Raw genomic sequence first — 25,331 nt, 5'->3', positions numbered from 1 at the left:
TCTTGAATAAAAAGCAAATCTCAGTAAAGGTTGACCATGAAACCATCGGATTTTCACAAAATCCCATTTAGTTCACCTACGTCCTTTAGAAAAGAAAATCAGCCATCTTTATCCAACCTGGCCTACGTGTACAATGTGATTGACTTTTAACTGCTCTCTGACATGGCCTGGAAAGCCACTAAGTTGTACAAAAACTACGACAGAAAAACGAAACACATAAAACTATCAGACAACCTTGCATCCACCTTGGGGCCAGAAACGACCCTCCAGCCAGTTAACCCTGCAAAGTCCTTCTCACTCACATTTGGGGATTTGTGCCAAAATTCAGCTAGCTGTCTGTCTCACAGATGAGTCAAGCAACATCCTGAATTATACCTTACAGTCAATGTCCCAAACGTCTCCTTCACCATCCCCAAGGACATCCATACATTTCGGGGTTGTGAGGGAGTGGGCCTCAGGAAGGTGCTCTTTCAAAGCATGAGTGAAGACTCGATGGGCTGAATGGCCTCCTTCTTCACTGTAGGGATTCTATGATTCTATCCTGTCCAGCCAGCAGAACAGATGCATGCAATTTGAGGGAATGGCCCTGGGAGTCCTCAACCTTGACTCCAGACTTGATGTAGTTTCATATCAGGTTAAGCATGGGCAAGGAAGCATGCTGCAGATTGCCACCTATCGTCCTCCCTCAGATGATGAATCAGATGATTCCTCCATGTTGAACATTACTTGGAAGAAGCACTGAGGGTAGCAAGAGCACAGCATGAGCTTTGGATTGGGGTCTTCAATGTCCAGCACCAAGAATGACTCAATAGAATCACTACTGAATTAGCTGACCAAGTCCAAGTCCTGAAGGAAGGAGGTGCCAGACTGGGGCTGTTACAAGTGGTGAGAGAATCAACAAGGGGAAAAATATTTATTTGACCTCGTCCTTACCAATATACCTGCCAGAGACGCATCTGTCCATGACGGTATTGCTAGGAGTGACAGCCACACAGTCAGTGTCGAGAAAAAGTCCTCCCTTCTCACCAAGGATATCCTCCATCATATTATGTGGCATTACCGCTGTGCTAAATGACATTGATGCAGAATAGATCTAGCAGCTTGATGCTGGGCAAGTATAAGATGGTGTGGGCCATCAAGAGCGGCAGAGTTTTTAAATTATTTATTCTTTCATGGGACGAGAGTGTTGTTAGCAAGGCCAGCATTTGTTGTCGACTTTAATTGTCCCTTGAATTGAGTAGCTTGCTAAGCCATTTCAAACAGCAGTTAAGCGCCAACCACATTGCTATGGATCTGGAGCCACGTGTAGTCCAGACTAGGCAAGGACAATAGATTTCTTTCCCTAAAGGATAATGTTTTATTCTACAAAATTCAATGATAGTTTCATTGTCACCATTACTGATATCAGCATAATGTTCTAGATCTAGTAATTGAATGCCCTTCACAATATTTGGCCAAATGTGGCATCAAGGATGCATAGGAAACTGAAGGAAATGGGAATTTAGGGGGAATTCTCCACTGGCTGTCGTCAGACCTGGCACAAAGGAAGCTAGTCATATCATCCCCAAGACATCGTGCGGAAACTTCTCAGGATACTTTCCTATTCCCAAACACCTTAACAGGGAGAGAGTGCAGATAAACACGTGGCTGCAGGGATGGTGTAGGAGGGAGGGTTTCAGGTACGTGGGGAAGGTGGGACCTGTACAGACAGGACGTCTTGCACCTGAGCCAGAGGGGCACCAATATCCTGGGAGGGAAATTTGCTACGTCTCTTCAGCGGGGTTTAAACTAATTTGTCAGGGGGCTGGGAAAATGAGCTGTAGTCCAGAAGGAGAGCACTTTGGAGATAGTGACCACAATTCGGTGTCTTTCACTATTGCAATGGAGAGGGATAGGGCCATACGGCAGGGCAAGGTTTATAATTGGGGGAGGGGCAATTATGATGCGATTAGGCAAGAATTAGGGAGCATAAGATGGGAACAGAAACTGTCAGGGAAAGGCACAAATGAAAAGTGGAGCTTGTTCAAGGAACAAATACTGCGTGTCCTTGATAAGTATGTCCCTGTCAGGAAGGAAGGAAATGGCTGTGTGAGGGAACCATGGTTCACAAAAGAGGTTGAATGTCTTGTCAAGAGGAAAAAGGAAGAGTATGTAAGGATGAGAAAACAAGGTTCAGTTGGGTCGCTTGAGGGTTACAAGGTAGCAAGGAATGAGCTTTAAAAAAAGGGCTTATGAGAGCTAGGAGGGGGCATGACAAGTCTTTGGCTGGTCGGATCAAGGAAAACTCCAAGGCTTTTTACTCTTATGTGAGAAATAAAAGAATGACCAGGGTGAGGGCAGGGCCGGTCAAGGACAGTAGTGGGAACTTGTGCACAGAGTCAGAAGAAATAGGAGAGGCGTTGAATGAATACTTTTCTTCAGTGTTCACCAAGGAGAGGGGCCATATTTTTGAGGATGAGAGTATGATACAGGCGGGTAGGCTGGAGGAGGTAGATGTTCTGAGGAAGGATGTATTAGCAATTTTGAAAAACCTCAGGGTTGACAAGTCCCCTGGACCAGATGAGATATATCCAAGGATTCTTTGGGAGGCAAAGGATGAGATTGCAGAGCCTTTGGCTTTGATCTTTGGGTCCTCACTGTCCACGGGGATAGTACCAGAGGACTGGAGAGTGGCGAATATTGTTCCTCTGTTCAAGAAAGGGAATAGGAATTACCCTGGTAATTATAGGCCAGTTAGTCTTACTTCGCTGGTCGGTAAGTTAATGGAAAAGGTCCTGAAGGATAGGGTTTATGACCATTTGGAAAGATGCAGCTTAATCCGGGATAGTCAACACGGATTTGTGAAGGGTAAGTCTTGCCTCACAAATTTGGTTGAATTCTTTGAGGAGGTAACTATGTGTGTAGATGAAGGTAGAGCAGTTGATGTCGTATACATGGATTTTAGTAAGGCGTTTGATAAGGTTCCCCATAGTCGGCTCATGAAGAAAATAAGGAGGTGTGGGATAGAGGGAAATTTGGCCAATTGGACAAGTAACTGGCTATCAGATAGAAGACAGAGGGTGATGGTGGATGGAAAATTTTCAGACTGGAGACCAGTTACCAGCGGTGTACCACAGGGATCAGTGCTGGGTCCTCTGCTATTTGTGATTTTTATCAATGACTTGGAGGAGGGGGCTGAAGGGTGGGTCAGTAAATTTGCTGATGACACCAAGATTGGTGGAGTAGTGGATGAGGTGGAGGGCTGTTGTAGGCTGCAACGAGACATTGATAAGATGCAGAGCTGGGCCGGAAAATGGCAGATGGAGTTTAACCCTGATAAGTGCGGGTGATTCATTTCGGTAGAAAAAAATTGAATGTGGATTACAGGGTCAACAGCAGGGTTCTGATGAATGTGGAGGAACAGAGAGATCTTGGGGTTCATGTCCACAGATCTCTGAAGGTTGCCACTCAAGTGGATAGAGCTGTGAAGAAGGCTTATAGCGTTTATTAACGGGGGCTTGAGTTTAAGAGCCGTGGGGTTATGCTGCAACTATACATGACCCTGGTGAGACCACATTTGGAGTATTGTGTGCAGTTCTGGTCACCTCATTATAGGAAGGATGTGGAAGCATTGGAAATGGTGCAAAGGAGATTTACCAGGATGCTGCTAGGTTTGCAGGATGGGTCTTATGAGGAAAGGTTGAGGCAGCTCGGGCTTTTCTCTTTGGAGCGGAGGAGGATGAGAGGCGACTTAATAGAGGTTTATAAGATGATGAGGGGGATAGATAGAGTGGACGTTCAGAGACTATTTCCTGAGGTGGATGCAGCTGTTCCAAGGGGGCATAACCATAAGATTCAGGGTGGGAGATATAGGAGGGATATCCGAGTTAGGTTCTTTACTAAGAGAGTGATTAGGGTATGGAATGAACTGCCTGCTGTGATAGTGGAGTCGGACACTCTAGGAACTTTCAAGCAGTTATTGGATAGACACATGGAGCACACCAGAATGACAGGGAGTGAGATAGCTTGATCTTGGTTTCGGACAATGCTCGGCACAACATCGAGGGCCGAAGGGCCTGTTCTGTGCTGTACTGTTTTATGTTCTGTGCTCCATAACATCCCTTCCATCAGAAGTGGGGTTGTTCTCTGATGATTGCACAATGTTTCTTTACCATTTGCAATACCTCACATACTGAAGAAGTCCATGCGTGCATGCAGCAAGACCTGGACAACAGTCAAACTTGGGCTAACAAGTGGCAAGTAACATTTGCGCCACATAAGCGGCAGGCAATGGCCGTCCCCAACAAGAGATAATCTAACCATCTCCCTTTGATGCTAAATGGCATTACCGTTGCTACATTCATGCCATCAATCAGAAACTGAACTGGATCATCCATATAAATACTATGGCCACAAAAGATCTGTGGCTGGAAATTTACAGCAAACAGCTCACCTACTGACCCCCCAAAGTCCTTACACCATCTACAGAGACATAAGTCAGGAGTGTGACAGAATACTCTTGACCTGCCTGGATGAACGCTTCTCCAAAAACATTCAAGAAGCTCTGCACCATCCAGGACAAAGCAGACCCAGCTTAATTAGCACCCCATCAACCACCTTAACTATTCACTCCCTCCACCACCAGCATACATATACAGCAGTGTGCACCCTCTACAATATTCACTGCAGCAACGCACCAAGGCTCCTTCAATAGCACCATCCAAACCCCCACCCTAAAAGGACAAAGGCAGCAAAGACATGGGACTACTATGACTTACAAGTTCCCCTCCAAGCCACACAACATCCCGATTTGGAACAATATCAATGTTCCATCACTGTCAATGGGTCAAATTCTTTGAAATTACGACCAAACAACACTGTGGGTGTATCTACCATACATGGGCTGCAGTGGTTCAAGAACACGGCTCACCAAGACCTTCTCAGGACAATTAGGGATGACAACAAATACTAACCTTGCCAGCAATGCACACATACAATGCACAATTTTTTTTTAAAAGCTTTACAGTGCTAACTGTGGCCAATCGGCCCAGCCCATCTCTTCTAGCTGAAAGCGCTAGTCACCTTTCCAATTCTTTTTTTAAAATTTGAGTACCCTATTTTTGTTCCGCAATTTAGCATTGCCAATCCCCCGAACCTGCACATTTTTGTGTTGTGGGGTAAGATCCATGCAAACGCAGGGAGAATGTTCAAACTCCACACAGACAGTGACCCAGGGCTGGGATCAAACCCGGGACCTCAGCGCTATGAGGCAGCAATGCCAACCACTGCGCCACTGTGCCGTGCCACCTTTCCAATTCTTGATCTGTAGCCTTGGAGGTTTCAGAATGCATTCCAAAGATATTTTTAAAAGACCTCTGTCTATAATCATTTTGGTTGCTCTCCTTTGTAACCCTTCCCATGATTGGGTGATCAAAATGATACACAATATTCCTGATATCTTGTCAACCACTTCAAATGGCATCAATGTATCTACTTCGTATTTGTACTCTTATCCTCCATCAATGCAATCTCTATGCTGATCATTTTAAATGACTTCCATCTAACACATACTCCTGTTGGAGTTTTGCTGCGACAATGATTCAAAACTTCAATTTTTGTTGCATTCTATCTGCCACCTATGAAACAAATTGTTTAAAACATAAAAATCTTTCCAAATCTAATGATAGTATATTGTTAATTCCACTCCTTTATCCAAAAACATGGAGGGGTTTTCCTATTACAATTTTGTCTGTAGAAGACACCTTCAAGCTTGAAATGTTTCCTTTTGCAGCTGCCCTCAGTTTCTGATGTACCATCATCTTTAATTATATTCCTTAGTGTTTTGCCAATCATTTTTTGCCAAAATGGAACTTTGTCAAAATATCTCTCAGTTACATCTGCCTTTTCCACATGTCTACATCATTTTCAAAGTGCACCTATAGGTTTGACCACAATCTCCCCCACTGAATATATGTGGACTGTCCTCAGCAGTCGGGCAGCACAGTAGCACAAGTGGATAGCACTGTGGCTTCACAGCGCCAGAGTCCCAGGTTCGATTCCCCGCTGGGTCACTGTCTGTGTCCGCGGAGTCTGCACGTTCTCACCGTGTCTGCGTGAGTTTCCTCCGGATGCTCCGGTTTACTCCCACAGTCCAAAGACGTGCAGGTCAGGTGGATTGGCCATGATAAATTGCCCTTAGTGGTTAGGAGGCTATCAAGGGTTATTGGGTTATGAGGATAGGGTGGAAGTGAGGGCTTAAGTGGGTCGGTGCAGACTCGATGGGCTGAATGGCCTCCTTCTGCACTGTAAGTTCTATGTTAATGTCATGATCATCAAGCGAAGTCCTCAAATTTGAAATATGCACTCCCATTAAAATCCAGTAGATGGCACTGCAATACAATTGAGCCACCAGAATCCGAAATGATTCAGTAATGAACGGTTGCTTCAGTGGCTGATGCACTAATTGGCATTGCAAATGTAAACATACTCTAATAGACGAGGGTAGAATTCAGGAAAATGTAATACATTCAATCTACAATAAGCTTCTACACCTACACCCTCCTTAATAGTTTCAACAGTGTAAAAGAAACATTTGAACTTACTCGCTGTCTCTTTCATCCATTTATTACAGCATAGACTAAGAGATGCAAAAATGTACCTTCACAAGTGAGTTTCGTGCTCAGTGAAATTGAATTCTGAGTTGAGGTGCCTTTAACAATAACAGACAGTCCTCATGTGTGTGGAGATCAATGTTACAAGGGTTAATCCCTGACAGCAAAGCAAAGCTGTCAAGATTTAAATGTCAGCAATCACACTACTGAGACTCAGTGGTTCACTGATCGGATTAAGAGTTACACTAGAAACATTAATTTATATTTCTCTTCAGATGCTGCGCAACTTGCTGCATATTTCTAGGATTTTCTGGATTTATTTTTATTTATTTCAGATTTCCAACACTTTCTCTTTGATACCAATGCCATGTCAATGATGCGTCAACATTATCACGATACATGAGCTCAAGTCAGAATTCAGTATTTACAAAATGCTCCTTTTTAAAAAAAAATTAAATCAATCAGGATTCTCCAGAAAGTTGAGGAAAAAACTGCTTTCCCTGGGATAATTATAATTCCTACCATCACAGCTTGTGATTCTTTAGCCATTTTGTAACAGAGAAGACTTGAACATCAGTGATGTTAAGATGCACGTTAAAACAAATCAGTGCATAAATGGAGCTAGCTTCCCAAGTCAGTTACGTATTCAACTGGTGATCAGCAGACAGATTAATTCAATTACAACGCATGATGGTACATTGTTTCTCTCAGAGATCCCATTCATTAATTATGTCTGATTATTTAAAAAGACATTTCGCATTTCGGTGTGACTTCAGTGGGAGCTGAGACAGGGACTGGAAGAAACCAGAACACAGGCACCAAGCTGAAGTCAAAGGAGAAAAGTCTTTGAAGGAAACAACCCACTGACCAGGGAAATTGGATAGAAAATAGATATTGTGCTTCCAAGTTAAGTTAGACCCTCTACTAAAGTGGGTTAATGCTTGAGAGTTCTTTATTCTTATAACAGTACAAAGTCATACTGATTGCATCAAGCAACTGTCATCAATTTCATTGTTCCATGTTACATAGAATAAACTATCTAGCTACTCCAACCAAATTTCACCCAACCTAATGTTAACCTGGTCCACCTTTAGAAGGATTGAAAGAGTGCCCATCCATGAGCTATACAAATCTGGCCATAATTACAGTGAGATTCATGGTTATATTCTTGGGTCCTGCAATTAATCCATAGATATGGGGCAGTATGTGCCAAGTTCCATAAAAATTAGGTCTATGGATCGCTTAAGGGCATCATTTTTACCACTGGATGGGGGGAATATCTATCGTGGTCGTAAATTTGTTACACTTCATTTAAACATAATACATTTCATGGCGGCCACTCCAGACACAGCAGCACTTCTTTCCAAAACATAAACACAAGTCATATAAATACTGAAGCTTAGAGAGGTCAAAGGATCAGAATTTTTCAGTGAATAACCTGCCTCCTGACTCATCAAAGTCTGTTCACCATCCACAAAGCACAAATCAAGAATATGATGGAATACTTTCCACTTGCCTGGATGAGTGCGGCTCCAACAACACTCAAAGAAGCTTGAAACCATCCAGAACAAAGCAACTGGCTTGATTTTTTTAAATGTATTTTATTACAAACATGTGTCAAAACAGTTTAGAGCGAACAAACACCCCAGAAAATATGCTTCCCAATAATCAACTATACAATCTGTACAGATTTTTACTCTTCTTCACCCTCACCTCCCCCGCGACGAACATCCCCTCAAACACGGTCACAAACATCTCCCATCTTTCCTGAAACCCCCCCTGAAGAGCACCTTAACTCATACTTTATCTTCTCTAATCACAGGAAGCCGTACAGGTCACCCAACCAAGCCGCTACCCCCGTCAGCGATGTCATCCGCCACGCCAGCAAAATTCGCCGCCATGCAATCAGAGAGGCGAAGGCCAAGACATCGGCCTTCCTCCTCTCCATGAACTCCGGCTTCTCTGAGACCCCAAATATCTCCATCAAAGGGTCCGGTTCCACCTCCTCCTCCACTATCCTGGCTAAGACTGCCAACACTCCCGCCCAGAATCTTCCCAATTTATGTCACCCCAAAACATGCGCGTGAGATTCACTGGCCCCCGCCCACACCTCTCACACTCATCTGCTACCCCCTGAAAGAACCCGCTCATTCTCACCTGAGTCATATGCACCCTGTGCATCATCTTAAACTGTATCAGGCTCATCCTTGCACATGAGAAGGTTCTGTTTACCCTATGCAGTGAGCAACCAGCTTGATTGGCACCCAATCCACATCACAACATTCTATCCCTCCACCACGGAAGCACAGTGGCAACAGTGTATGCCATCTACAAGATGCACTGGAGCAAGTCATGAAGGCTGCTTTAACCCGTTTAAGGCACCTTTCAAACCCGTGACCTCTACAGCCTAGAAGAACAAGGGCAGCTGATACATAGGAATACCACCATCTGTAAGTTCCCCTCCAAGTCACACATCATCCCAACTTGGAACTATATTGCTGCTCCTTCACTACTGATGAGTCAAAAGTCTAGACCCCACTTCCAAAAAGCACTGTGGGTGTTCTTACACCACCACCTTCTGATGGACAATTAGGGATCAGCAATGAATGCCGTCCTAGCCACAGCCTCCCACATCCCATAAACTAATTTTAAAAATCTTGGGAATGCAAACTAAGGCAAGAGGTCACTGTACCAAGTACCAATAAGGCTTCTATACTTACAGGAGATCAAACACCATTCCATCAGGGGTACACACTGGGTACTCAAAGGGTTGAAGAGATAAACTGAAAGAGAAAGCAGCAGTTAGGTAATTAAAATGTAGTAAGTGTAAAGATCATATACCTCCACTTGACACCATACAGACAATAAGATATTGCAGGACTGACACTGAGGTACCATTAAACCTCTCACCTGCTCACATTAAACTACACACACATAACCTTCTCCATAGGCTGCCTTCCAGTGCAGGACACAGGTGGCAATTAGGCAATAGGCAGGGGACATGAAGTAAATGGTAATCAGGAGAAAGGACAAATTAAACACATATTCAATCTGGACAATCAAGAGATTATTTATACATGTCCACACTGCATAATCTTACAAAGTGCCTGAAGAGTCACTTGTACCATCTTTTAACTTGTTTATTTCTTTAATACCTAGCATCAAAGATTAGAATTAAATCAAAGAGTTTCACAGCATAAAAAGAGGCCCTTTGGCCTATCATGTCTGCACCGGCTGTAAACCACCTATCTATTCTAATCCCACTTTCCAGCACTTGGTCCGTAGCCTTGTATGCTACAGCATTTCAACTGTTCATCCAAATGCTTCTTAAATGTTGTGAGGGTTCCTGTCTCTAACACCATTTCAGGCAGTAAGTTCCAGATTCCCCCCACCCTCTGGGTGAAAAGGTTTTGCCTCAAATCCCCAGCCCCTTACCTTCAATCTATGACCCCTGGTTATTCACCCCTCTACGAGGGAAAAGGTTCCATCCTATCTACCCCATCTATGCCCCTCACAATTCTGTACATCTCAATTATATCTTCAGTATTCTCCACTCCAAGGAGAACTCCCCCGAACCAGCCTCTCACCATAGCTGAATTGCTCCAGCCCAGGCAACATCCTGGTGAATCTCCTCTGCCCTCTTTCTAGTGCAATCACATCCTTTCGATAGTTTGGCAACCAGAACTGCACACAGTACTCCAGCTGTGGCCTGACCAGCATTCTATACAGCTCCATCATAATCTTCCTGCTGTTATATTCTATGCCTCGTCTAATAAAGGCAAGTATCTCATATGCGTGCTTAACCACCTTATCCACCTGTCCTGCTGCCTTCAGGGATCTTTGAAAACGTGTCCCAAAGTCCCTCTGATCCTCTGCACTTCTTTGCAGCTTACCATTCATTGCGTATTCCCGTGCCATGTTAGTCCTCCTAAAATGCACCACCTCACACTTTTCAGGATTAAATTCCATTTGCCACCATTCTGCCCATCTGACCAGCCTAATTATATCGTCCTGTAATCTATGGCTTTCCTCCTTGCTATTTACCACACTACCAATTTTCGTGTCATCTGCGAACTTTCATGTCTAGATCATTAATGTGCACTACAAATAGCAAGGGATCCAGCACCCATCCCTGCGAAACACCAATGGACACAGGCTTCCAGTCACAGAAACATCCTTCGACCATCACTCTCTGCCTCCTGCCACTATTGCAATTTTGATCCAATTTGCCAGATTGCCCTGTATCCCATGGGTTCTTACCATCTTAACCAGTCTCCCAAGCGGGACCTTGTCAAAAGCCTTACTGAAGTCCATGTAGACCACATCAACTGCACTGCCCTCATCTACACAGCTAATCACCATCATGAAAAGTTCAGTCAAATTTGTTAGACATTATCTCTCCCTAACAAAGCCATGCTGACATCATAAACTGCAATAACTAATTGGGCTGACTTTGTCTATCTTTTATTTCAGTGTTTAAACTTAAATCTGAGTCAGGAATTAGAAACACTCTAAAAAGATGGATTCTGAATTCACTAAAAACATCTTTGTTAAAAAGACAGAAATACATCTTTGTGCGTGACTGCAGCACATTTTTTTTTGTAAAACATTTTATTAAGGTATTTATAATTTTATAATAATAACAGTAAATAGTACAAGTTAATGCATAAACCATCTCCATTAAGCCTTTTATTTTTTAAAATAAATTTAGTGTACCCAATCATTTTTCCAATTAAGGGGCAATTTAGAGTGGCCAATCCACATAGCTTGCACATTTTTGGGTTGTGGGGGCGAAACCCACGCCAACACGGGGAGAATGTGCAAACTCCACACGGACAGTGACCCAGAGCCGGGATCGAACCTGGGACCTCAGCGCGTGAGGCCGCAGTGCTAACCCACTGCACCACCATGCTGCCCTTATTAAGCAATTTTTTTTGCCTTTGCTGACATTTAGTTTTCCCCGAAGAAGTCGACAAACGGCTGCCACCTCCAGACGAACCCCAACATTGACCCTCTTACGGCAAACTTGATTTTCTCCAGTCTGAGAAACCCGGCCATGTAGCTAACCCAGATCTCTGATTTCAGGGGCTTCGAGTCCCTCCACGCCAGCAATATCCATCCCCGGGCTACCAAGGAGGCAAAGGTCAAGACATCAGTCTCTCTCGCCCCCTGGACTCCCGGGTCTTTCGACACTCCAAAAATCGTCACCTCCGGACACGGCATCACCCTTGTTTTTAGCACCGTGGACATGACCTCTGCAAATCCCTGCCAGAATCCCCTAAGCTTTGGACATGCCCAGAACATATGGATATGGTTTGCTGGCCCTCCCGCACATCTCACACACTTGTCCTTATCCCAAAAAACTTGCTCATCCGGGCCACCGTCATGTGTGCCTGGTGAACGACCTTGAATTGGATCAGGCCGAGCCTGGCACATGCTGAGGACGTGGTGACTCTGCTCAAAGCATCCGCCCACAGACCCGCCTCTATCTCTTCCCCCCTCCCCCCCCCCACCCCCTCTTCCAATTTGCACTTTAGCTCCTCTATCTGAGTTACCTCCGACTCCATGAGTTCATTATAGATATCCGAGACCTTCCCCTCTCCCACCCCCATTCTAGAAACTACCCTGTCCTGTATCCCCCACGGCGGTAGGAGCGGAAAGGTTGAAACCTGCCTTCGCAAAACATCCCATGTCTGCAGATATCTAAACCCATTCCCTAGAGCAATTCAAACGTCTCCTCTAAATCCTCCAAACAGGGAAAGCTCCTAACTATGAATAAATCTCCCATCCACTCGATCCCTGCTCGCTGCCATCTCCAAAACCCCCCATCTAGTCTCCACAGAACAAACCGATGATAACAAATTGGAGCCCAGACCGATGCTCCCTTTAACACTCATATGTTTCCTCCACTGCCCCCAGACTCTCCGGGTCGCCACTACCACCGGGCTTCACCTTATTTACCCATTTAAAAAAGACATTTGGGATAAAGCTGGGAAGGCACTGAAAAATAAACAGAAATCTTGGGAGGACCGTCATTTTCACGATCTGTACCCTTCCCGCCAGTGACAGCGGGAGCATGTCCCACCTTTAAAAGTCCTCCTTCATTTGTTCCACTAGTCGGGTCAAATTTAGTTTATGTAACAGCTCCCATTCCTGTGCCACCTGGATTCCCAAGTAGCGGAAGCTCCGTCCCACCACTCTGAACAACAGCTCCACCAGTCTCCTCGCCTGCCCCCTTGCCTGGATCGCAAACATCTCACTTTTCCCCATATTCAATTTGTACCCCAAAAACCGGCGAAATTCCCCTAAGATCCGCATAATCTCCCCCATCCCTCCTAATGAGTCAGAGATATACAGGAACAGGTCATCAGCATATAGCGAGACCCTATCCCCCCCCGGACCAACCCCTTCCTGTCCCTTGATGCTCTTAGTGTCATCACCAGCGGCTCTACGGCCAAAACAAACAGGACACCCTTGCCTTGTCCCTCAGTGCAGTTTAAAATAGCCCAACGTCAGCCGAGTCGTTTGTACACTCGCCACCGGTGGCTGGTACAACAACCGAACCCAATTAATGAAGCCCCGCCCAAACCCGAACTGCCCTAACACCTCCCACAAATAGTTCCACTCCAAACGGTCGAAGGCCTTTTCTGTGTCCATTGCAACCACTACCTCCACCTCCCTTCTCTCTTGAGGGCATCATGATCACATTTGAGAGCCTTCTAACATTGGCCGTTAGCTGCCAGCCGTTACCAAACCCCGCCTGGTCTTCCCCTATCACCTCCGGACACAATCTTCTATCCTTGAGGCCAAGATTTTATCCAACAATTTGGCATTGACATTCAATAGGGAGATTGGCCTGTAGGACCTGCATAGCACTGGGTCCTTCTCCCACGTCAGGATCAGTGAGATTGAGGCCTATGATATTGTTGGGGGAAGAACACCCCCTTCCCTTGCCTCATTAAATGCCCTTACCAGCAGCAATTTAAGGTAGTCCACCGGGTGCACATTACAGTGGCTAGGATGAGTAGGTTTTTCGGGGTAGAGGACAGGGGGTGCGAGGAGCCCAGGAAATCATGTCCACATGTTTTGGGCATGCCCAAAGCTTAGAGGGTTTTGGCAGGGTTTTGCTAAGGCAATGTCCACGGTACTAAAAACACGGGTGAGGCCGAGTCTGGAGGTAGCGATCCTTAGCGTGTTGGAAGAGCCAGGAGTTCAAGGGGCGAAAGAGGCTGACGTCCTGGCCTTTGCCTCCCTGGTAGCCCGGAGACGGATCTTGTTAATGTGGAGGGACTCAAAGCCCCCGAATGTAGAGGCCTGGGTTAGTGACATGACTGGGTTTCTCAGTCTTGAGAAGATAAAGTTCGCCTTAAGAGGGTCAACGGTCGGGTTCACCCGGAGGTGGCGCCGTTCGTCGACTTTCTGACGGAAAATTAAAATGCCAGCAGATGCACAAGGTGGGGGGGGGGGGGGATTGTTGTTTTATTGTTGGGGTGTGTGAAGATTGGGATGGGGGAGGAAATGTTTATTATACCATGTTGATGTCATTGTTAATGTTATTATAATAAAAATTTTCAAATACCTGAATAAAAATATTTTTTGAAAAAAGAGTTATGCCAAGAGGGAAAGTGCAATCTGAACATTCCTGAGAGCAGTTTAAAAAGCTACAGATGTTTCTTTTTTCATTTTCCTTTCGTTTCTAAGGGAATTACAATATATTTGCAGGATGGAATGGACACTTGGGAAAGATGGGTAAGGAAGAAGCCAACAGGCTATCGCATCCTCACAAAGAAAACTCTGAAAAACACACATCGGACTTCAAGAAAGGAGTCATTGCATAAGCGGTGAAAAGATTCACATTGATTCACCTGTTCTAAATCTCACAACCTACAGTTGAATTACATTGCATTATCATTGTAAAGTATTTTCTGAAGCACAATAAATCAGAACTACAATAGAGTACAGTAGCAACAAGGGGTCCTTACCTGCAGTGATCAAAGGGCAAGCGGCGGAAGTTTGCCTGTGGGATAACTGCAGGAGGGAACAAATTATGATAATTATTTTCTTGAAAGAAACTATCTTACATATTTTTTTTTTTTTTTTTTTTTAAATTTAGATTACCCAATTATTTTTTCTATTAAGGGGCAATTTAGAGTGGCCAATCCACCTACTCTGCACATTTTTGGGTTGTGGGGGCGAAACCCACGCAGACACGGGGAGAATGTGCAAACTCCACACAGGCAGTGACCCAGAGCCGGGATCGAACCTGGGACCTCAGCGCCGTGAGGCGGTTGTGCTAACCACTAGGCCACCGTGCTGCCCTCACTATCTTACATATTAAATGTGATATCGGAATGTATGGATAAATGAGGTTTGAAACAACACGCCGCCAGCCTACCAGCATGGTCAACAACAATTTTATATTTATGTAGCATTTTTAACATAATATAATGCCCGAAGACATTTCACAAGAGTCATAGAATCATAGAATTTACAGTGCAGAAGGAGGCTATTCGGCCCATCAAGTTTACACCGGTCCTTGAAAGAGCACCCTACTTAAGGCCATGCCTTCACCCTATCCCTGTAATCCAGTAACCCCCACCAAATTGTTTTGGACACTAAGAAGCAATTTAACGTGGCCAACCCACCTAACCTGCACATATTTGGACTGTGGGAGGAAACCAGAGCACCAGGAGGAAACGCAGGCAGACACAGGGAGAAAGTGCACAGACCATCACCCGAGGCCAGAATTGAACCTGGGTCCCTGGAGCTGTGAGGCAGCAGTGCTAACCACTATCCGCCAAGAGTATGATGAAACAAAATATGACATGAATTACATAAAGACAAATTAGGGTAGATGACAAAACTCTTGGCCAAAAATGTAAGTTTCAATGAGTGACTTAAAGAAGAGAAGTCAAGTAGAGCAGCAAAGAGGTTAAGGGAACAAAATACAGTGCTTAGGTCCTCGGCAATTCAAGTGTACCAATAGTGCTGTGATTAAAACTGAAAATGCTAAAAAGAGTCCAGAATTAGAGGACTGATATCTTCATGGGTTGGGATTCCAGATTGCAGAGATAGGGAGGGGCAAGACCATGGAAGGATTTGCAAAAGAGGATAAAAAATTTTAAATTGTGGCATTACCTAACTAGGAACCAATGTCAGGCACACACAATATTCAGCATTGCGCAAGCAGAAATTTCCTCCAACAAAATATTGAGAAAACTAAAAACCCATTCATCACAAACTCCATCCCTTGGCCACTACTCCTTTCATTTCTAGCAATGGTCTGAAGCTAAGCTCGGCTGTTTGCAATGACCAGTGTTTGTCACTACAGACAACTTGGAAATGAGGTGAAGGAAAACAAAGAGGCCCAGTCCTTAACTATGCTAGACCAACCATCAAAATGGTCAAAATCCTCTCCATAGATAGGAACATTTATTTTTCTAAAAGCAAATGAGTTATAAATATACTGTAATCTTCTTTTTAATCAGTTTCAAACTTGTCATCACAGATCCCGAACCTCAGGTGATGGAAATAATAAGTCTAATTACATGATTCTTGCAAAGAGTGAGCATGGGCACAAGAGACTGAATGGCCTTCTCCTGTCCTGTTGGATTGTATGAGTCATGCCTGTTTTCACCCCAATCTAACATATCATCAACAGTGATGGAATATTGATGTCTTCAGGAAATATGAAATTACCAAGCATCTCCAACACAAGGCGTTAGCTATCAACAGACGGCAGTAAACATCAAAGCTTACAGATTTCTGTCTGGTTTGGCGGGACGTTGATTAGAACACAAAATCTAAAAACACTAAGCATATGTCTTAGACAACCAATTCCTGGTTTGACGAGAAGTACTGTAAGTGGAGTTTGAAGACAATGGTGTATGAAGTGTTTCTCTAGAATTCAATGCAGTATTCGCTGAATGACAGCACAATAAGGGGCTCTTCAATTGTCGTTCATTGAAGGACATCATAGGTCCATGCACAAGAATCTGTACACACTTCTGGAGTCACTAATATTTAACTCAGCTATTCAATGATCATTAACTAAAGAGGCAGCTGTACAAGCATACCAATCATGCAATTATTATTATATCAATTAATATCAAATAGGTATTTAAAAAGCACAATGTGCCTCAACAGAAACTGTGAAAATACAATCTATATTGTCGATAAATATGACACCAACACAAATCACAATACCCTGCTACTAGAGTACAGTTCAAATACTGCTTACCTGTTTTCTTGCCACCATAGAAATTAGTATATTCTGTACAGGTGATGTACCTGCAAAAGAAAAGTAAAGGTCAATACAACACTACAAACAGCAGAAAGAGAAGTAAGTTACAATTTAAGTATATGCCAGTACAAGTCACTCAATCAAATGCAAACGCATTTAATGTTAAACAATGTTAAAAATACATTTCTGATATACTAAATTTGATTCCCTCACATAAGTGCATCCCAATAAAAACCAACACCTTCAGAAAAGGAGGGGAAAATATGAACTGATCTGAGCCAAGGGGACAAGATATGCGCAGGCTTGATACAAGGTCATTTCTTCACTATTCCCCAACAAAATGCCTTAGACCCCCTTAAGGACAGCATCTGTCCTGTTATCGTGGTCAATGTCCCAGTTCCAAAGCAAAGCTTGTGAAATTTAAATCCAATAGTGACTAATTTGAGAGTTGGATAAACACACCTCAGTCTTTACTAGTCTTATACTATACAACAATCTTTGATGATGAGGTGTCAGGCAAACTCTCCTCCATGCATCACTTGATTATGATTTTTACATTTGTAGACAGAATACCATAGCTTTTATGCAATGTCAGTGTAAACCAGTAACAGTGATTGGCACCGTTGCTTCACAGCACCAGGGTCCAAGGTTTGATTCTTGGCTTGGGTCACTGTCTGTGCGGAGTCTGCATGTTCGCCCCGTGTCTGCATGGGTTTCCTCCAGGTGCTCCGATTTCCTCCCACAAGTCCCGAAAGACGTGCTGTTAGGTAATTTGGTCATTCCAAATTCTCCCTCCATGTACCTGAACACGCACCGAACGTGGCAACTAGTAGCTTTTCACAGTAACCTAATTGCAGTGTTAATGTAAGCCTACTTGTGACAATAAAGATTATTAAATTGTAGCTTACAGTGAAAGACATCCACTTTCCATCATTGGAGACTAATTAAGAACTGGTTGTTGCTATAGAAATGGACACTTGCCAAGATGCAAGCCCCTAAATAATTATTTTATTGTATTGCATGAATAATAGCAATGGTTAGAGGTAAATTTAAGCAGGTATCTCATCTGTGGAACAACATGATCCTCATTTGTAGATGCTTGAGATTAATGGCCTTTTCAATCCCTCACATGGTGTTTCTGAAAATGACACATTATATTTTAGTACTCCAAAAAAATAAACCTTCTGAACTCCTACAGGATCACCTAAATAATGGTCATGCAAATGTGGTGCTGTAATAAGAAATAATTACCACTTTCAGGACAAGACAGGGTGGCACTAGAAGGAAGAAGTAACTTTGCAATAGCCACTGCATTAAGAAACTGCATACAACAAGAACATCTCACAATGTGTTGCTTCTGCCACCAACTACAACTAACGAGCTAAAGGAAGCATTACGACAGGAGACAAAGTGCTGGGTCAAATAAGTAGTGTTTAAGGGGCATCTTAAAAGTGTAGATAATTAATTCCAGAGCTCAGGATGCAGACCACTGATGTCTCAGGCGCTGTGGAGGAATTAAAATCAGGGTTGCACATGAGGCCAGAATTAGAGTGCAGATATCACAGAGCGTTGTGGGGCTGGAGGAAAATGCAGAACCAGGGAAGGGCAAGGCCATGGACGGATTTGAAAACAAGGACGGCATTTTTTTAATTCAAAAAGTGGAATTTATCCAAATTGCCTTCGGGTTTGTCCTCGAGAACCAGTTGTGAGCTGTGGGTCCGCTCTCTTTATTGGAGTTCACTACAGACCACAGGCAGGAGAGTAAGGAAAACTGGGCCCCGCCTCCCAGCTGCAGAAAGAACAAAAGCTCACAGATAGTTGCCGCTCACATTTTATCTTTCTGATGCTGCCTCTTCCCCATGATGTGTGGATGACTTGCCGCTTTCTCAAACAAACGCCGTAAAACAAACTCCAAACAACTCCCTGGCGCCAGAAGCGGGCTACTCTCACTTCCTGACAACCGGTCCGCCTGTTATAAAGTGCCGATGGACCCGGAGGGTTGAGAGGAATGTTCCACCCTGTGTTCACGAAATGGATTGGGCTTGTTTAAAGTTACAAATATATCTTTGGGAAATGCTGAAAGGAGGGATCCGGTTCTCAGGGCTGTTATTGTTTCGGAAATTACAGCCATTATCTGTCCGATTGTTTTGCATGGACAATTGCTGTAGGTTTGACTAGACTAGCCACAAAGTAAATAAACAGTGGGAAACATTTAAAGAAACAATTGAAAATGTCAAACAAAAATACATTCCATTGAAAAACAACAGCAAGTCTACTTGTGACAATAAGCGATTATTATTATTATTATTATTATTATTATTATTAACATCTCAGCTCGAAAGATCAATTTAAGTATTAAATTAAACGAAGAGCTGCAAATAATGGTTTGTAAATCGCTTGGACTGAAAATTGGCTTGAGAGCAATGGTCAGGATTGAACTGTTTTATTACTGATGGAATGCTTAGGCAATATGCCTAAACTTACCATTCTCCTTTATGGAAATCAATTATACTCAACCATTTGAATCCCGGCCTTGGGTCATTGTCCATGTGAAGTTTGCATATTCTCCCCGTGTCTGCGTAGATTTCAACCCCACGACCCAAAAAGATGTGCAGATTAGGTGGATCGGCCACACTAAATTGCCCCTTAATTGGAAAAAAAAATAATTGGGTACTCTAAATTTAGCTTTTTAAAAATATACTCAGCCAAACCACATAAATGCCCATTGTCAGCCATTAATTTCTACAATAGCTTTGTAGAATGTGACGATATAGTGGATGCTACAAATCCCAATATAGATAGCTCATGAACCATTACAAATTATTTTTATATAACATCTTTAATGTAATGAAACATCCATTATAAAACAGAATGACATTTTTAAAACTTATTATTTTGCAGAGGTCTTGTTTATTTAATAATCTTTATTGTCACAAGTAGGCTTGCATTAACACTGCAATTAAGTTACTATGAAAATCCCCAGTCACCACATTCCAGCGCCTGTTTGTGTACACGGAGGAAGAATTCAGAATGTTGAAATTACCTAACAGCTCGTCTTTCAGAGGAAATCGGAGCACCCGGAGGAAACCCACGCAGATTCAGGGAGGATGTGCAGACTCCGCACAAAAGTGACCCAAGCTGGGAATCGAACCTGGGACCCTGGCACTGCGACGCAACAGTGCTAACCACTGTGCTACCGTGCCACCCCGTAAAGAGTTTACGGCTGAGGCAACTGAAGGCATGACCCGCAAAGGTGGAATGCTCAAGAGACCAAAATTAGATGAGTGAAGGTTTCACAGAGGACTGTGTGGCTGGAAGAGATCATAAAGATTAGGTGGCGCAAAGTCATGGAACGCTTTGAAAACAGCAATTTAAATTTTAAAATCAAAACTTCCCTTGATTGGGAGCCAATGTAAGTCAGTGAGCACACAGTTGTGATAGTAACAGGATTTTAAGATACAGGCAGGATGTTTTGCATCCCCTCAAGTTTATAGAGGGGAGAATGTGGGAGACCAGTCAGGAGTACATTGGAATAGTCAAGCCTGAAGTTAACAAAAGCATGAATAACGGTTTCTGTACCAGACATGAGCTGAGCTGGGGCAAAGTCAGACAATGTTATGGCTGTGAAAATAGATGGTCTTAGCAATGGGAAGAATGCATGGTCACAGCTCATCTTTGGATGAAATATGGCAGTACGGTTGTGAATAGATGGATTTAGTCTCAACCTGTTGCCAGGGAGAGTGATGAAATTGACAGGAAATGAATGGAGTTTGGACCAGGGATTGAAAACAATACCTTCAGTCTGTAGGCCTGAGGCCTGCAGCCACAACATTTTTCAATTTTATATTTTGCATGTTATCTCTTCTCTGCCTTGATTTTTAATGTTTAAAGTTATTTTGTAATTGCATACTTGAAAGACTGATCTTAACCTAGCTATGATTGTGTTTTGGTTAATTAATCAATAATAATCAATAGTGACGCGTTTCTTTCGCTCTTGTTTCGTCTTTGAACAGGCCCACACAGCTATTGCTCATGCTAAGTTTTTGTTTTTCACTTCTCAAGATGGAATATTAAAATAAGTTTTTTATTTGTCCTGCTGCATTCTGTGACCCTTGGACTGCAGACCAAGTTGCTGAGTAATCTTACCAGGTGTGGTCACCAGAAGCACTAGAAGATGAAGTTTAATTGATTGACATAACAACTGGTTGGTGGCAGATAAAAAGAAACCATCAAGGCCGACGTAAACAACCTGGAATATTGTAAAGTCTGCTTCACATTGTGGCCTCTGTCAGAAGAACTGATAAGAGCTGAGATTTGTTTTGAGAAAGGCTGTGAGGCATGCTTCCAGACACTGGAATGAAGCCAAAAATCCAGTTTAAAGAGACATTTTTCAGAGACTCAGGGCTGCAGCCAGGTGGAAATGTCAACCACAGAGGATGGGAGGAAGGGCCAGAAATGGAGTGGCTGAGCATTGTGCCCACCCATTTGGGGTTACTCTGTGACTTGGTAATGTATGTACTGAGAGGATGGTAATGTGTGTACCAATTTTTGGGGCACTGTCATGGAACAGATAAAATTGGGGGTTATTGTTTGTGTTTGAACAAACATCTGCCTGTCTTTTCATCAGATATATACAAGCTGTTTTTTCCTCAGTAAATGTGTCTTTCTTCCTTTTCATATATTATTTTATATAATATTATTTTATATATTATCAATTATAATTGTCATATTATTATAATTATTATTCAATAAAACTGTTAATTTAACTTAATACTTCTCATTGTCACTCATTCCATATCTATAGTACATATTTTGCAAGGAACCTGGGCGAAGATATGGCTAGAGAAGGTGATCAATCACAGGCAAGAAACTAACTGATGTGGCTGCAGAGCTGGGGGAGTGAGTTGCAAAAATGTTACATTTCTAACTTTTTCCAGAACTGATTCAAGGTCATCAACCTAACCTTAACTCTGTTTCTCTCTCCACAGACGCTGCCAGACCTTCTGAGTATTTCCAGCATTTTCTATGTTTATTTCAGATTTCCAGCAGTGTTTTACTCCATTTCCACACGAAGGACAAGCTACACCTCGCAAGTGAACTCCAGTCTTGCCTACATGGGAGATCCAGTGTTTAAAAGAAAAATATGATTCTGCTCTCAATTGAACGCAAATGTGGAGATACATTTTCAAACTATCGGATGGAGTGTCGGTTTTCTGAACTGCGCTTGGTGTTTATTTTTAATCTGTGTGTTTTTTAAACACGTTCCAGCTATTTTCTAAATCTATTTATAGACCATTATACTGCCTGTTTCTAACAGCGATTCATATTTCTGTTTGCTGGAGCTTTCCCTGTTGGAATCAGAATCCCAATAGGATAATCTCATTCTCATTTTCCCAGTTCTAAATCCAAATATTCGTCTGCCCTCCATCCAGATGCTAACGGGCCTCTCTTCCGTGTACTTTTAACATCAAATTGTTTCCTTTGATAATCCACTGGATATTAAAACCATTCACACACAAGCCATTCATATAAAAGAACTGCCGACAACTTCAGGGAACTTGATTCAGTGAGAAAGCTTTACGTTTTTTAAAAAACAGTACAATTGCTTGATTCATTTTCGGTGCCAGATGCTGAAGATTAGACAAATGTATAACTTTCACTCTCTGTGTGCATAGTGACACTGACGAGCTGCTCTTTCACACCCCTCGCCCTTCTCATGACCTCACACGAGCCCCGCTGCCTCGGGATTGTTGGCTCCAACCAACCCTCCAGATGGTCTCCCGAGACTCGGCCCCAACAAAACGTCAAACAGTGTAGATAATTCTTCATTCAGAAAGAAACGCTTTGGCAATTGTTCCTCTGACAGCGACGATTGGCTGTTGACTGTGGGAAACGCAAAGAAATCGGCACTCACGCTTCTCCCTCTCCACTCGGAGCTATAAGTACAGGGTGTGCGGGCCAGCGCCGCAGCATTGAGAAGCTGCTTCAATCGTGTTAACTTACTTACAAAGCGAGAGAACATCACCCAGCTAAAACACGGTATAAGGTAGGTTTGCATTTATAAGAGGCTGGCATTGACAATGCATTTATATAATTACTTGTAATCAGTCAATGATTCTGCACGATGCCAAAATACGTACTTGCTATTTTTCAGATGTTATAAACGTCGATACTGCAGCTGCAGAGATTGGACTGGGCTGGAGAACTTTTCAAGATACCTACAAATTCAAACTTTGAGATATCCCCGTCCTGGCAATGAGAGGGCATTATTAACCTGAAACATTAGTCAGCAACAGTTCACTGGTAAGGTACCGAGTTCTTTATTCACAGTAGTGAAAATTACAATTAAAAATAAGTTTCTTGTACCTAAATCAGCTTTCTCTAACATATGATTTCCCCCTCCCTCTTGTATTTTAGCTCATCTCCCAGTGACTCCAGACCAGAATATCCGAGGCCCCGATACGCGTAGCACTGACATGCAGATTCAGAGGGAAATCGTCAACCATTTTGAACAGAGCTTCCAATCCGGCAGAGGACCACCGCACTTTCCGCCTTGCCAGAGCCGGTTCAGCAAGCGGTGCAGGGCAGCAAACCCACTCCCCTACCTCGAATGGCGCTGACACGTTTGGACATCTCCTGGAACTCAGGAAGTGACAGTTTCACAACAAGATCACTGGAAGTTTACTCTGGTGTAAGGCAGTATTCCGGAATGGAAGCAGAGTCATTGATACCTTCACATTGAAGGTTTATTAGAGGGTTAATCCTAATCCTTAAATGTTTGATGTCATTGTTCGTGACCCGTGTTCTACAGTATTTGTAGAGTTACTCCATAATATCTGTATATTCAGTGAATATGTGTAGTAGTTGCAATAACGGTGATATGATGTAGGAGACATCTCCATAAGCATCCCTGTTACAGTGTGGATGGGATAAGTAGTAGTTTGCTCTGATGAGCAGTTTGTGCATTTTGCAGGATTCTATATCCATTTTCCGAGCACTTTATTCAGCAGCGAGATCGCAGCAAAAGTATAAATATTCAAAGATTAATTTGGTGAAGATGAAATAGAAAGTCCATAGATCCCCTGACGTTCCGTTGCCTCTCAGGGTCCTCAGACTTCATAGTGAAGTTTGTAGTTCTCCGCTAATTCGCTGCGATCACATTGTTGTGGTATTGAGTGAGTTAATAAGAATCTTTTAATAAGTATACAAGTGTTTTCATATTGAATCGTTTTTTTAAGGGCTATTTTTCACCCTTTTGCAATGTCTTAATGTTTGTAGAATGATTGAACTGTATATAGGAGACATGTCTCTTGATTGATCTGTGTGAAGTGAGCCGGAGGTGGGAAGTATTTCATGTTATAGAGATCCCGCATCCATGTGGGAACGTTTTAGTCGAGAGGTGCCCATGAAGTTTTAATACAATAAGATCTCCGAATAAATTGTAATGTTCCTTGTTATAAAATAGACAGTAAAACGTAAGATGTCAAAGACTTGGAATAGGATTTGTAAAAGACTTTAATATAGGTGGCAGTTGCCCTATGTCAGGGATGAAAAAATATCTCGAAGATGATTCGTACATTTTTGTAAATGGCTTAATATGAAGTGTTTTGGACATCTTAAAGCTTGGGACCTTATTTCGCGCGTTCTGTGAATGATCAGAGAATTGCTTTGTGGGGGTTTTGTGGAGGTACACACGGCATTCAAAGGAATGAAGTTAGAGATACTGCTCCGGGATGTGACTTCAAGAGCAAGAAGGCTTTGGATTCAAACCTGGGGTCAAGAAAGGTAATATTACTGTTCGGGAGAATTTCTCCAGGCGAAGATTGGCCGGCGCTCGGATTGGCGAGCCGAGGAGACTCGATCAGGAATCAGGTAGAATAAGTGATAGGAAATGTAATTTACTTGGATGGATGAGCTCAGAGCTGCCGACTGGGTTCTCTGGTCAGTAACTATTCTGTGATCACTCTGTTGTGGTGAGCGGAAAGGGCTGAAATTATTATTTGCGGGTGACAATGAATGATCTATATTGAGGCTGGCAGATTGACAGCTCTGCACATTGCTGCAGTGTCTTAGAACAGACATTGGAGAATGCAGCATTGGGATCAATGTGTCGGACATGCATACAAATTTCCAATAAAATGTCTTTAAGCTCTGACTAAATGGTGTGGTTTGAATTCACTTACTGAATGCACTACATTACTCTCTGTAGGTGAAGGGACATCAGTAACATCCCCGTCCCCACTCCCATGAAAAAGAAATGCCATGGTATATCTTTACGATTCAGCGGTTTTAAACATAAGTGATTAGATTCCTCAGAATAGCACGGCTGTATTTTAGCGCGGCTGCATTTTAGCACGGCTGTATTTTAGCACGGCTGTATTTTTCTGACAAATCTACTTTATAATTAAAGGCGGAATTTGAACACATGAATTAATGAATAATGGCAAGATTAAAATAATATGGAAAATCAATGACCGTATATGAGATCTACTGCAATT

General features: G+C 43.0%; 1 protein-coding gene and 1 long non-coding RNA gene across 4 annotated transcripts in view; one reads left to right on the top strand and one right to left on the bottom strand.

The window, feature by feature from the left end:
* Window positions 1-22,992, bottom strand: part of ppil2 (peptidylprolyl isomerase (cyclophilin)-like 2) — a 488,471-nt gene extending 465,479 nt beyond the window's left edge. The window contains exons 1-4 of one of the 2 annotated variants that reach the window (XM_038793092.1): window positions 22,974-22,992; window positions 16,831-16,880; window positions 14,573-14,618; window positions 9,311-9,373 (exon numbers count right to left, since the gene is read on the bottom strand). In XM_038793092.1, coding sequence (XP_038649020.1) covers window positions 9,311-9,327 — 17 coding nt within the window. In that variant the 5' untranslated portion in view covers window positions 9,328-9,373; window positions 14,573-14,618; window positions 16,831-16,880; window positions 22,974-22,992. Of the gene's footprint in view, window positions 1-9,310; window positions 9,374-14,572; window positions 14,619-16,830; window positions 16,881-18,662; window positions 18,815-22,973 lie in introns of those variants that run through there. The other variant, XM_038793083.1, reaches the window with a different exon arrangement.
* Window positions 21,555-24,989, top strand: LOC119963803. Of its 2 annotated transcripts, none has more exons than XR_005460178.1 (4): window positions 21,555-21,732; window positions 21,872-22,879; window positions 22,988-23,136; window positions 23,251-24,989. It is a non-coding gene; the product is annotated as an uncharacterized LOC119963803 (long non-coding RNA). The 2 variants fall into 2 exon arrangements; XR_005460179.1 differs by lacking the exon at window positions 21,555-21,732 and having other exon boundaries at window positions 21,755-22,399; window positions 22,509-22,879.
* The last annotated feature ends 342 nt before the right edge of the window (window positions 24,990-25,331 follow it).

This window comes from Scyliorhinus canicula, chromosome 1 (assembly GCF_902713615.1).
Source record: "Scyliorhinus canicula chromosome 1, sScyCan1.1, whole genome shotgun sequence".
Taxonomy (NCBI): domain Eukaryota; kingdom Metazoa; phylum Chordata; class Chondrichthyes; order Carcharhiniformes; family Scyliorhinidae; genus Scyliorhinus; species Scyliorhinus canicula.
Note: the sequence above shows the minus strand (reverse complement) of the source record. Positions and strands in the feature narration are given on the sequence as shown.